General features: G+C 41.1%; 1 protein-coding gene across 4 annotated transcripts in view; it reads right to left on the reverse strand.

The window, feature by feature from the left end:
• Window positions 1–6,513: 6,513 nt before the first annotated feature.
• LOC103277155 (cytochrome P450 2C18-like) overlaps window positions 6,514–14,970 on the reverse strand; it is a 51,668-nt gene continuing 43,211 nt past the window's right edge. For 3 of the 4 annotated variants that reach the window (XM_021707307.1, XM_008074575.2, XM_021707306.1), the window contains 2 exons: window positions 9,867–10,008; window positions 6,626–6,828 (listed from right to left, as the gene is read on the reverse strand). In XM_021707307.1, coding sequence (XP_021562982.1) covers window positions 6,647–6,828; window positions 9,867–10,008 — 324 coding nt within the window. In that variant the 3' untranslated portion in view covers window positions 6,626–6,646. Of the gene's footprint in view, window positions 6,829–9,866; window positions 10,009–14,970 lie in introns of all 4 variants that reach the window. The other variant, XM_008074574.1, reaches the window with a different exon arrangement.

A 14,970-nucleotide genomic window follows, 5' to 3' on the forward strand; every position in this document is an offset into this window, starting at 1 on the left:
ATAAGATACTTAACAGATCATCAATTTAGTTGTTTAGTTGTTAAAACTGGTATAGTCATAGAATAGTAGGCTGAATCATGTCTTGATGTTGTGAGATCATCCTTAATATTCCAGGTGGGCTCAGTGTAACCACAAGATCTCTACAAATGGGAGGTGGAATGAGAAGAGTTCATAGTAGGAAATGTCACAACAGAAGCAAGGATCTGAAGTGAAACAAGGAAGAGTTCCTAACCAAGGAATACAGGCATCCTTTAGGAGCTAAAAGAGGCAGGAAAGCATATTCTTCCCTGGAGACTCCAGAAGGAAACAGAACTACCGATTCCTGATTTTAACCCAACCATGGGTACTTGCCAACCCATATAATAATGGTGCATTAACACATTTTGATTTCTCAATTAAGAAGATTAAAAGCATGTAATCTGGCTAGGCTTGGTGGCTCATGTCTGTAATCCCAGCACTTTGAGAGGCCAAAGTGGGAGGACTGCTTGAGCTCAGGAGTTCGAAACCAGCTTAGGAAATAGGGCAAGACCTTGTCTCTATTGTAAAAATTAAAAATTAAAAAAATTAGCCAGCTACAGTGGCATGCATCTGTAGTTCCATCTATTCAGGAGGCTGAGACGGAAGGATCATATGAGCCCAGGATAACGAAACTACCAAGAGCTGTGATCATGCCACTGCACTCCAGCCTGGGCGACAGAGTGAGACCCCAAATTTTTTTTTAAAGTATAATGTATGACTTGGAGTTTTTATTGAAGAGATACCAATTTTTACTTTCTCTTCTGTAACTTATCTAAATGATTTGTCTATGTTTCTATTATCTTAGAGGATTGGTTGGCAACAGCAAGTTGTAATACAGTATGTATGGTTATAAGCCCTGTCTTGTGAACCAATGTTTTAACCCCATGTGTATGTGTGCACTATTTATATAATATATATTATGTGAATATACATTCATATATACATATATAATAGATGTGTATGTATGTCTATACCCATAGGAATGATTTCTCTGAGTTCTCCCTTCACATCTTTCTATTTCTTCAAAATCTAGTCAGCATTCAACCTCCACTAAGGAGAGGTTTCTGAGCTTCACAGCACAAATATATCTGCTGTTTCTCATACTTTGTAACATGAGCATTGACTGCCACGTATGCTAACAGTTAAGTAACTAATGTTAAGTTACTAATATGTGGTCCTATGAAACAGAGAAAATATCTGTACCTGAGAATCCACAGCCATTTCTCCAGTCCCTGTTCTAAATAGTGTTATTAATTGCTGGGTCAGTTCTCAGACATTTTTCCCTTGTGCATCATGTAAGTAAGAAATGAAATAAAAGAGTGTTCCAGGAGGCCATGTTGGTCCTCATGTTGATAAATATAAAGAGGCACAGAGTAGAAGAAGGTAGAGAATCTCTCTTGGATGAGTGTCAGCGAGAGATAAAAGGAGGTTGGGATTTGAAGGAGAGAAAGTGTGCCCAGCTTCAACCTGTGGGAAAGTATTGAGAGAAATAACTCTTACCCCTACCTATCTCCCCACTTTACGAGTCCCCAGTGTCTGTTGTTCCCCTCTTTATGGCTGTGTATATCCAAAGTTTGGCTTTCCCTTATAAGAGAGAACATTTACTTTTCTGTTTCTGTGTAAATCTGCTTAGAATAATGGCCTCACGCTGCATCCACATTGCTGCAAATACCATCATTTCATTCTTTAGCATGACTGTATTCCATGGTGTATATGTATGCCACATTTTCTTTATCTACTCCACCATTTACAGGCACCTAGGTTGGGTCCACGTTTATGTTATTGTGAATAGTGCTGCAATAGAAATGCAGGTGTCTTTTTGGTAGAGCAATTTATGCCATTTTGAGTACATACCCAGTAGTGGGATTGCTGGGTCAAATGGTGCAACTATTTTAGGCTCTTTGAGAAATCCCCGAACTGTTCTCCACAAGGGGTAAGCTAATTTACCTTTCCAAAAATAGTGTATGACATTCCCTTCTCTCTGCAACTTCATCAACATCTGTTGTTTTTGACTTCTAACAATAGCCATTCTGACTGTTGTGAGATAGTACCTCTGTGGCTTTCATTAGCATTTCTCCGAAATTTCTCTGTGGTCAATGTAGAGAGAAAAAGTGTGTGTGCAAAGAAAAGCTATAATGCAGCTGTTGCTACATTATGCCCTGTGCATTGTTTCCGGTTCTTATTAGCTATCTATAGACTAACCTAGATTCCTGAATTCTAGATTCCTCCAATCCCACCTTCTTCCATTGAATGACTAAAAATGGGAACTGCTCTGTTCCTGAAGCCTTAAAAGATGAAACTAGATAAATTTTAAGGGACAAATCTCATGCCTGATGTATGGGTGTGGGGTAAATGCAGGACATTCCCCCACTCTCCCCACCCCTGCTGACAACTGTCTTCCAACTGGAAGGATGGCCTCTGGCCAAGGCCACCTGTGTCCAATCAAAATGCCCTTAAAGATACGCATATCTGTGAACTTAAGACAGTTTCCGAGAGAAAACATCTTTGTTTCTGCTTCTTCGCACATAATGTTATTGTTGTGTCTTGCTCCCTTTCCCACGCTGGGGGAATATAATCTCTCCCCACATTGGTTGGGGTACAGGAAGCTTTATACCAACCAATAACCATCAGTTCCCTCCCATAAGTAATAACAAGCCCATGTCTTTACCAACCTGTTCTCCAGGTGATTTCTTCAGAATAGGTAAACATCACACGAATGCCCTGTCTGATGTGGGGCTGCTGTGATTCAATGAGTCATACAAAAAATTTATGAAGCCATTCAATGCCATAACCAGAAACATTCAAACTACAAGGAGGATGAAAAGTTGATGGCTTCATGCTGTTGACTGCATCTCCCAAGATGCTGGGAAAAGACTCTTACCATTATTAATACCTACCTTTTCACAGAATAATGGTGTTGTTGAAATTTCACAATAACAGCTTCTCCAGGCAACCTGTAAGGACCTGACCTAAGAGAATCTTTAGTCTGCTTGGTGGGTAACTTTTGAAACATTGCTAATACAACTGTTGCTCACTCTGTTTTAAATGCAACACAGTCATAGGATACTAGATGATAAAGGTGCTCAATATTATCTATTGGTTAAATAAGAAAGTGTCTGCTTTTTTTGCATCTAGTGTTATTTTAATTTGCTTTTTCTTTTTAAGTCATTTTCATATCTTTAAAAAGTCATTTTCAAATCCTCCTTTGTAATCTGTTCATAAAATTATCTGCCCACATTTCTACAAAAAGTTATATAATGATATGTGCTATAGGAGTCCAGTATGTTAAAGAACCACTTTTAATTTCACATGTATAGCTCCAATAAAAAAGTGGGCAAAAGACATGAATAGACACTTCTCAAAAGAAGATATAGGGGCAGATAACAGACACATGAAAAAGTGCTCAGCCTCACTCATCATCAGAGAAATGCAAATCAAAACCACACTGAGATACCACCTAACTCCAGTAAGAATGCCCATCATTAATAAAACAAACAACAAAAGATGTTGGTAAGGATGTGGAGAAAAAGGAACACTTCTACACTACTGGTGGGAATGCAAATTAGTTCAACCTCTTTGGAAGACAGTGTGGCAATTTCTGAAAGGACTAGAAATTGACCTTCCATATGAACCAGCAATTCCCCTGTTGGAAATATACCTGGAGGAACTCAAGTCATTTATAAAAAAGATACCTGTACTCGCATATTTGTTGCAACTCTATTCACAATAGCAGAAACATGGAACCAACCATGCTGCCCATCAAAGATGTACTGGATTTTAAAAAATGTGGCACATAGACACAATGGAATATTATGCAGCCATAAAGAAGAACAAACATATGGACTTCGCAGCAACTTGGATAGATTTAGAGTTGATCATACTCAGTGATCTATGACAGAAACAAAGATCAGAGTACCATATGTTCTCTCTCATAAGCAAACCTTGAACAATTATCATCATACTATAAGAAAAGGATTGGCAGTGGTGGGAAACTGCCGGGGGGGGCGGGGGGATTGGCAGTTGAAAGAAACTGCTAGGGGAGGAAGGACACACCTCATCAACAAGGGTACCTGCATAATGAATATTTGTATACCTAATCCTGAATCGTACCCCACATGCAAGAGTCCAGCTCCAGCAGGGCCAGAGGTTCCTAGAGGTAAGACGGCGTCGGCGACTAGAGGGGAGAACGAAAGTGGACTCCTGTTCAAGGTTGAGCAGAAGTCGTTTATTGAGTGTTATCCAAGGGCTTTTATCCCCAAACTTTGCAAAGTCATCATCACAGGACACAAAAGGTAGCATGTGCCCTTCACATGAACAGGTCCAGGTGCACAAAGGACAGCCCTCACTCTCAAGCAAATGTTTTTTCATACATGAGGAAGAACAACCACAAATTGTCTTTTTGTTTCTTATGCTTGCTTAATGTCCCCCAAACAAGTTACTTATGTGCCCTTAATTGTATTACAACTACATCATCTAGAATTAACATAACTCAATGTCTAAACCTGAAACCACCATAATGAATTATTAACTTCTACTATTCTGTACTAATTCAAACAATTGCTGCTATGGTTACACTCTCCTAGCACCAGCTGGCCTAATTCAAACTTCACTGGCCCCCCTAAATCAAACTGAACTAACCACACTTCTATAATAAAATGGCTACCTAAATTTTCTTCAATCTATATAAACTATTTCCTAAAAACTATATCTATAAATTTCTAAAATTACATCAAGAGAACCTGTGACCTGCACTAAGGCTCCTCAATGTGACTCAAAGTTGAACTTAAATTGTTTAAAAGCAAAAACCATAAATCGTGGAAAATGGGAACAATAGACTCCCAAGTTTAGCTGTGTAGTTTCCAGTCTCAAAGTTTTCTGCTAGAGCCAGCAGGAGCCTTTCCTGGTTGCAGTGCCAAGTGGAAAAGGAGGGAGGGAATGGGGCCAACAGTTCCTGAACACATCCTCATGGTCTCAGGGTCAAAGCCCCTTCCTGATCCCTAATGCTCAGTGGGCCTCCATGGCCGGCTCCCAACACCCATATCTCTAAAATTTAAAAAAGAATATATATTTTTAAAATTTCACATGTATATATGTGCATGTAATATATTATGCATGAACATGCACCTATGTAGACATACGTGTCTATTTGTATATGTGTATGTGTACACCTATATACATGTGTTATCTTACAAATGCATGCCAAGTATAAATGGCTTTCTCTTGGAGATGAGCTGGGAAAAGGTTGATGACTGATGTCACTTCTCATTTCACAGAATTAAAGACCAAAAGAAGGAAAAACAACGACTAGAATTTGTTGTGTATAAGATGTTCTATTGTCTAAGCTTTACAAATAACATAAGGCTAATGATCCCAGGACCATAGCATCATTGTGTTTGTTAAGTATAACAGTGACCAGGCACAGTGGCTTACACCTGTAATTCCAGCACTTTGGGAGCCTGAGGCAGGAAGACTGTTTGAGCCCAGGAGTTTGAGACCAGCCTAGGCAATATAGTGAGACCTTGTCTCTACAAAAAAAAAATTTAAAAATTAGCTGGGCATGGGGGGCGTGGGACTGTAGTCCCAGCTACTTGGGAGACTCGGGCCAAAGGATTGCCTGAGCCCAGGAGATCAAGGCTACAGTGAGCCCTGATCATGCCACTGTACTCCAGCCTGATCGACAGAATGACACCCTGACTTAAAAAAAAAGAGAGTGGCCCAAACTTTAACTGTATGGAGTCCACCTGTATATCCGGAATTATACCTCACATCTTTAAAATAAAATATATTTTTAGAAAGGAGATTTTTAAAAAGTATAAAGGCATGTGGTGGAAAGCAGAAAGATAATAGAATCTGGTGACGTTTACCAGGGATTTTGGTTTTGTTTGGAGACAGAAATATAACAACACTCAGAATGCATAATTAGCAACATAAAGGCATATATTTGTACTTGATCTAAGCTAGAAACACAAAGTAAAAGGAATATTCTGAATCTTTATCTTGCTCTCACAGTAATACAAAACAGGACATAAATTCTAACACAATGCTTGTTCCATCCTATGGTTGACTGTTTCCTTATTATCCTACAGGCTACAGCTGTTTTGGGGACATAGTTTTTCTATATTATCTCTAGAAACCTACCATAACTCTACGTGACTCTCAACCAAGCGAGTTTCTCTACCCACTTTCCCTGTGTCTCTCTCTATGCTTATCAGTATGAAGACCAGTATAGCCTCCTAGAACATTACTTTCTACTATTTCTTACTTGTAGAAATGCTCAGAAAAGAAATCTAACAATTGACCCAGCAAATAATAATCCTTTTTATCTAGATCATGTAGAGAAGATATGGCTCTGAAAAACTGTCACATACTTATCATTTTGCTCTGTTTATGGTAATAACAGATTAACAACTCAGCACTGGCTATGGGGTGGTCAAAACAAGTGTTACAGAGTACAGAGAATCACACATATGTTGGCCGTTTGATATTCATCGGATCTTGAGGAAATGGAGAGATGTGAGATGACAGGTCAGAGAAGACATCCCTCATGGAGGGGAGGAGGAAGATGATGTCCTTAATGAGGGAGAGTTCTGGGTGATAATGCAGCAGTAGCCAGATGGTCTGCCTTCCTTCAGATCGGAATGAAACAGAGCTGGAATGGGGGAGGCACATGGCCGAAGGAATTGGTAATTGGAGTGATATCAATGTCCTTTAGGTCAACCGGAGATTTCAGAGTAAAGTTCTGCAAAATGGTGGTCAGGAATAAAAACAGCTCCATGCGGGCCAGGCCCTCTCCCACACACATCCGTTTTCCTGAAAATATCAAATACAGAAGATTTGTTCCTTAAACACTATGCTGTGAACTGTCACAAAAAGCATGCAGCAACCTATTCGCAATAGCAAAAACATGGAACCAAGCACGCTGCCTATCGAAGCTGTACTAGATAAAATAATCTACACAATGTACATGTACACAATGGAATATTATGCAGCCATAAAGAAGGACAAATATATGGACTTCACAGTAACTTAGATGGGTTTAGAGTCTATCATACTAAGTGATCTATCACACAAACAAAGAACAGAGTACCATATGTTTTCCTCATAAGCGGACCTTGAACAAATATCATAATACTATAAGAAAGGTTTTGGCAATAGTGGAAAACTGTCAGGGGAAGCGGGGTGGGATTTGCAGTTGAGAGAAACTGCCAGGGGAGAGAGGGGCACACCTCATCACCAAGGGTACCTGCATAATGAACATTTGTATGCCTAATCCTGAATTGTTCCCCACATCTTTAAAATGAAAAAAAAAGGAAAAAATAAACAGCAACTACTTGATGAAGGATTGAATGCATGGAAGGAAGGAAGACAGGCTGGTTGGAAGGATGGCTGGACATGCAGAAAGACAAGGAATACAATCCACTTAATAGTTTGTTCTGTCAGGCACCCTTCATTTAACAAATATTTACTGAGTATCAGCTCTATGCTGCACACTTTGCTAAGTAGTCCAACTTTTTTTTGGAGTCGGAGTCTCACTTTGTCACCCAGGTTGGAGTGCAGTGGCATGCTCACAACCACCGCAGCCTCGACCTCCTGGGCTCAGGTGATCCTTCCGCCTCAGTAATTTTTCTTAATTTATTGTAGAGATGATATCTCACCAAGTTACCCAACCTAGTCTTGAACCCCTGGACTCAGGCAATCCTTTTGCCTCGGCTTCCCAAAGTGCTGTGTGACCTATTTCCATATTATAACTGCTCTTTTGACGCTTCAAGCTTCCATCAATCTTTTTCTAGAAACACCCTAGCATTTCTTGTCCAGTAGGCAGGAGGGAGAAGGACTGATAGGAGAGGCTCATATACTGTGTTTCCTTTTTGAACCTTTGGCCCCATATTCAGGTAAAAGCATTTTCCCCAGCATACCTTCCTTTGGAGGGGAGTTTTAGAAAACTTTATTTTGATACTCAGAAGTTCTAGATGACCTGCAACAGACCATTTACAATTTTGAGCCTCAGTTTCTATATCAGAAGAAAAAGGGGGGGAGTGCCTTTTTCTTCCTCATCATATTATTGCAAGGATTTAAGAGAACTTAAGGAAAGTACTTTGCGTTATAAAACCCAGGGAACTTTCATTGGTTTGGGGCATTTGTACCATTTACTATGTTCTTTTGACCTGATCTAAAACACAGGTCCAAACATGTCACTCCCTCACGTTAAAACTTTAAATGACTCCCTGTCTGTCCTAAGTCTAAGTGGTCTGAACTGACCTTTCACCTTCTGTTCCTCCTCTGACATTCCATATCACTCCTTCCAGTCTTCACATCCTCTCTGCTCTACTCTAGGTGTATCCACTTTCCTTCCATCTCCAACACACCATGACACTTTAAGCTTTAGCTCATGCTGTCCCCTTTGTCCAGGAAGCACTTCTCTTATGCTTCCTTCAAAACCTAGGTCCCCTGCCCTTTCCTATTCATGATCTCGGTGACCCCCAGTCAATACAATCTCGCCTTCTCTAGGTTTCCTCGTCATATTCCTGCTTCCACTGAAGCATGGCTCACCTTGAATCTTATTCTCTGCTTATTTTTCCACCCTGCTAAAATGTGAGGTCTTGGTCTTTGACACCTTTGGATGTCCAGTTCCAGACCCAAAGCAGACATCAAAAGCCATAGGAAAAAATGAAGGGAACGCCATAGCTAAAGACTTGCCACACACTTTAACTGTAGAGACTAAATATCCAAGATATATGATCATGAGTGCAGGAAGATCAAGGTGCTCTGGAACTTTTGCAGTAGTGCATCCCGCCATATTCCCAAAGATTCCCTGACCCCAAAGTTTGTTGGCAGGTTCTGACACCTTGGGTCTACAGAAGGTGTTCTGCTCCTGTGGTCCATTCCTTCTGTAAAAGTGCCCTGCCTTCTCCTCTCGTCTTGCTTCCCACCTCCAGTGAGGCAGCCCACATCTCCTTTCCTGTGGAATGTTATTTCCTATAAACAAGCAGGAAGCAGGCAGCTTCTCTCACTGAGCTCCCAGTATCCTGTGTTTTCTTCTCTCACAGCACTAATACTAGATTACAAAAATTTCTGTCTACTCGCATGCTCCTCCAACTCGGGCGTGAGCCTCTTAAAGGTCCATTCTGTGCCGTAGGATACATGTATTCCCAGAGCTCAGTCTGGGCGGTAAAGGGCACCACAGAGAAGATGCTCAAAGTTGTGGAGTTAGGTGCCCTTCTCATGGTGAGGAAGGAACAGTCACATGAGATTCATCCGCTAAGATGAGGTCTTACAATGCTCAGCAAGGTATCCAGAGGCAGAATTCAATCAATCTATACTCTAGCTTTCTCTGTGTGAAAACTGGATTCACGCCCCAAAGCCCCATGAATCTGGCCCAATGATGAAGATGTGTCAGAGGCAGGGAAATCTCATGGGTATCAGGAGTGGTGTTATTGACCAGGTACAGAGCCATTCTACCAGCTCTAAAGGAGGTGTCATGAAAGAGTCAACTGAGCCGGGTTCAGTGGCTCAGCCTGTAATCCCGCACCTTTGGGAGGCCGAGATGAGTGGATTGCCTGAGCCCACGGGTTCAAGACCCACCTGGGCAGCGAGACCTCATCTCTACAATAAATTTTTTAAAAAATCAGCCGGGTGTGGTAGCGCATGCCGGTAATTCCGGCTACTCGGAAGGCTGAGGAGGAAGGATTGCCGGAGCCCAGCAGGCGAGGCTGCGGTGGCCAGAGCGGCCACTGCACTCCAGTCTGGGCAACAGAGTGAGACTCCAACTCAAAAAAAAAAAAGAGTCAACTGATCCCAAAAGAGTTATCTTGTCCTCTGAAGTACAAATGGAAATGAATTTCTATTACCTGCTGAGAAAGGCATGAAGTAGTCACTTTTCTTAAAGTTGCCACTCTCATCCAGAAAGTGGCCAGGGTCAAATATCTCAGGGTTGGAAAACTCTTTGTTGTCATGCAGCACAGAAGTCAGCGATGTAATTATAGTAGTGCCCTGGAAATAACAGAACAGATTAACTGAGGGGTTTTTTTCTTTCTTGTTTACCCTTTTGCTTTTTAATTTTAAAGATGTGAGATATAATTCAGGATTAGATATACAAGGGGTCATCATACAGCTAAAGTTTGAGCCTCCCTTGGGTCCCCACTTTGGCTGGTTTGAGATCAAGCACCCTTATTGATGTTGTATCCCACCTCCCCCCTCCTCTTGTAGTATTCCGCTACTGTGAATCCCTTTCTTATAGTATTATGGTAAATGTTCAGGGTCCGCTTATGAGTGAGAACATGTGGTACTCAGTTCTTTGTTTCTCTGATAGATCACTGAGGATGATAGACTCTAAATCCATCCACATTGCTGCAAAGTCCATGTTTGACCTTCTTTATGGCTGCATAATATTTCATTGTGTATATATATCACATTGTTTTTTATCCAACCTAGTATCGATGGGTAACATGGTTGGTTTCATGTTTTTTGCTATTGTGAATAGTGCTGCAATAAACATACGAACGCAGGTATCTTTTTTGGTAGAATGATTTGAGTTCCTCCAGGTATATTCCCAGTAGGGGATTGCTGGGTCAAAGGCTCAAGCTACAAAAAGTCTCAGGGTACATAAAGAAGTCAAGAGGTGGAAAGAAATGACTGAAATCATGTGGTCTGATTTCTTTGATCCTGAGGTGGGGAAACTGGGGCCCTAAGAACAGTGACACTCCTCAGACAGACCCAGTAAGGAGTAGAATGAGGTTAAGGTCAGTGGCAGGGATTTTGCTGGAGTTCCCTCCAATCTCATTTGAAGTCCTGAGTATTTGGGAACTTGGGTGCGGCCCTCTGAATTCCCTCTGTTTATCACCAAGCCTGAACACTGGTGTCTATCCCTACTTGATGTTCTATTTCATCGCTTCAGTTTTCACACATTCACACGCGGATTATGCTTTAAAATGGAAGCCTCACTGGCCAAGTGCAGTGCCTCAGGACTGTAATCCCAGCACTTTAGGAGCCCAAGGCAGGAGGATCACTTGATTCAGGGCTTCAAAACCAACCTACACAAAATAGCGAGACCTCATCGCTACAAAAAAATCCAAAAAAATGAACCAGGGATTATGGCGTGTGCCCGTTGTCTCAACTACTCAGGAGGTTGAGGAAGAAGGATCACCTGAGCCCAAGAGGCCCAGACTGCAGTGAGCCATGATTATGCCACTGCAATTCCAGCCTCAGTAAATTTAATCAATCAATTTTATTAATTTTTAATTGTATTAACTAATTAATAAAATGGAAGCTTCTGTTGGCTCCTGGAGAGTCAGAAGCTTCTGTAATCTGTCCAGATGTCTTTTTTTTTTTTTTGAGTTGGAGTTTCATTCTATCACCCAGGCTGGAGTTCAGTGACATGCTCTCGGCCACCCCAGCGTCGAACTGCTGGGCTCAGACAATCCTTCCACCTCAGCCTTCCAATAGCCAGAATTACAGGCACGTGCTACCACACCCAGCTAATTTTTTATTTATTGTAGAGATGAGATCTCACCAAATTGCCCAGACTGTTCTGAACCCGCAGGCTCAGGCAATCCATTCGCCTCGGCCTCTCAAAGTGCTGGAATGACAGGCTGAGTCACCAAGCCTGGCCTCGAAGCCATTTTTTTTTTTGAGTTGGAGTCTCACTCTGTCGACCAGACTGGAGTGCAGTGGCCGCTCCTGGCCACCGCAGCCTCGACCTGCTGGGCTCCGGTGATCCTTCCACTCAGCCTTCCAAGTAGCCGGAATTACAGGCATGCGCTACCACGCCCAGCTGATTTTTTGACTTATTGTAGAGATGAGGTCTCACTGCCCAGGCGGGTCTCGAACCCGCGGGCTCAGGCAATCCACTCACCTCAGCCTCCCAAGGGCACGGGATTACAGGCTGAGCCACCGAGCCCGGCTAGAAGCCATTTCTAAATGGAAGTCTGATCCTATTGAAAATGACTTCTAGAACTATATCATCAAGTACACTAACATCTACTGAGGGATTATCATAAAAATACAATATGGTATCTGACAAAGGTCTAACATCTAGGATCTACAAGGAACTCCAACATACTGAAAGGAAAAAATCAAACAGCCTCATTAAAAAAATGGGTAACAGACATGAATAGACACTTCTCAAAAGAAGATATACAAGCTGGGCTCAGTGGCTCAGCTTGTAATCCCGCGCCTTTGGGAGGCTAAGGTTAGTGGATTGCCTGAGCCCGTGGGTTCGAGACCCACCTGGGCAGCGAGACCTCACCTCTACAATAAATCAAAATATCAGCCGGGCGTGGTAGCACATGCCTGTAATTCCGGCTACTTGGAAGGCTGAGGCGGAAGGATTGCCGGAGCCCAGCAGGTTGAGGCTGCGGTGGCCAGAAGCGGCCACTGCACTTCAGTCTGGGTGACAGAGTGAGACTCCAACTCAAAAAAAAAAAAGAACAAGAAGATATACAGGCAGCCAACAGACACATGAAAAAGTGCTCAGCCTCACTCATCATCAGAGAAATGCAAACCAAAACCACATTGAGATACCGCCTAACACCAATAAGAATTGCCATCATTGGGTAACTCATTCCAATCCCCTCCTGTGGGAGCTTTTCTGCCCTCTCAATGAATCCTGCTTTCAACAACAACAACAAAAAAGAATAGCCATCATTAATAAAATAAACAACAAAAGATGCTGGTGAGGATGCAGAGAAAAAGGAATTCTTCTACACTGCTGGTGGGAATACACACTAGTGCAGCCTCTTTGGAAAATAGTGTGACAATTTCTAAAAGAACTAGATATTGGCCTTCCATATGACCCAGAAATCTCTACTGGAAATATACCTGGAGGAACTCAAATCATTCAAGATACCTGTACATGCATGTTTATTGCAGCACTATTCACAATAGCAAAAACATGAAACCAAACAAGCTACCCATCAAAACTGAATTGGATTTTTTTTAATGTGATACATATACACAATGGGATATTATGCAGTCATACAGAAGGACAAACATATGAACTTTACAGCAACTTGGATGGATTTAGAGCCTATCATACTCGGTGATCTATCACAGAAACAAAGAACTAAGTACCACACGCTCTCACTCATACACGGACCCTGAACATTTACCATAATACTCTAAGAAAGAGATTGGCAGTAGCAGGATACTGCCAGGGTGAGAGTCAGCGGTACACAACATCAATAAGGGTATCTGATCTCAAACCAGACAAGGTGGGGACGAAAGGGAGGCCCCACCTTGTCTGGTTTGAGATCAGATACCCTTATTGATGTTGTATGATGACCACTTGTATACCTAATCCTGAATTGTACCCCACATCTTTACAATAAGATTTTTTTTAAATACAATATGTTTCTTATAATTTAAAAATGTGGGAGAACTTTTCATTACAGTCGAACCCAGCCTAACACAGAGCAGATGAAAAATTAGATCATCATTCAGGCAAGGGCCATCAATAATATTAAAATTGTTCAGTGAATCATTTGGGAAACTGACATTTGCAAAGCCTTAGAGTAGTCACTTTTTAAATTAGTTGTATATGAAAAACAAAACCCCGGCAGACATATCTCACTAAGTGTGGCCACACATGTGACGTAGTGTGTCATACATAGGATCACCCATGTAACATTCTTGCCAAAAACACATATTTGGAAACTAAATTCCAGAAAAACATTCACCAAAAAAAGCAGGCTTTGGAACCCTTTATATGCCAAGGAGGCCGGACTCTTCAAAACTATTATATATTGATGCAAAACAAAGGAAAAGAAATTTTGTTGAGGAAGGGAGACTACCAGAACAAGGTGACCAAATTAAAGGTTTGTTCCTTGAATGGACTGCAAGAAGTCCACCCAAAAAAGCTCTAAAAGATATTTTGGCAGAACTGGGAAAATACAATTAGAGGCTATTAGATAATATTATTTTATCTGTGATAATTCCCTGAGTTTAAATACCAGTATTGTTATGTAGGAGAAAGTCCTTGGTCTTTAGTATTGAAGTATTTAGATGTTAATGGGACAGACTAGATTAGATAGGTAGATAGATGCATGAGAGATAAATGCAGATAAATGTATAGATCAAAATGCAGATAGAGACTTATTTCCATGAATTATATTCATACCATGTATCCACATGCACATATCTACATATCCATTTTAGAAAGATATTATGATGTAGTTGCTGAAAATTTTATAATACTTCCAATAATGTGGGGGGGGTACTACATAGTCAAATACATTGCCATTTCTTTAGAAAAACAATAGCATACACAAAGAGCTATAAATTTAAAATATGCATTCACTTGGTTCAAGTAAAGTTTTAACCACCAAATGAAATTACACCCAACTTAGATAGTTTTTAACTACTCAGGCATTAAGAATTGCATATTTAAGAATGGAGGATTTCTAACCCTGTATAACAGGGAGAAAAAAAAAAAACTTGCATCTGCATTGTCCAAAACAGTAGCCATGCATGACTCATGGTTTTTTGTATTTAAATGTAAAGTAATTTAAAAATTAACTCTAGATGGATCAGAGACCTAAATGTAAAACCTCAAACCATAAGAACCTTAGAAAAAGGCAGGACACACCCTTATGGTAATTGGAACTGGCATCCAATTCCTGAACAAAACCCCAAAACGCATGGGCCATAAGAGATAAGATAGACAAATGGGATCTCATTAAACTGACAAGCTTCTGAAAAGCCAAAGAAACCATCAGGAGAGCAGGGAGACAGCCCACAGACTGGGAAAAAGTATTTGCCAACTCCATGTCTGACAAAGGCCTAACATCTTGGATCTACAAGGAACTCAAACGTGCTGAAAAGAAAAAAACAAACAACCCCATTACAAAGTGGGCAAAAGATATGAACAGACACTTCTCAAAAGAAGACATACGAGCGGCCAACAGACACATGAAGAAATGTTCAACCTCACTAATCATCAAGGAGATGCAAACTAAA

The sequence above is a fragment of the Carlito syrichta genome, unplaced genomic scaffold (assembly GCF_000164805.1).
Source record: "Carlito syrichta isolate Samal-C Ts95f unplaced genomic scaffold, Tarsius_syrichta-2.0.1 Scaffold316493, whole genome shotgun sequence".
In the NCBI taxonomy this organism is placed as follows: domain Eukaryota; kingdom Metazoa; phylum Chordata; class Mammalia; order Primates; family Tarsiidae; genus Carlito; species Carlito syrichta.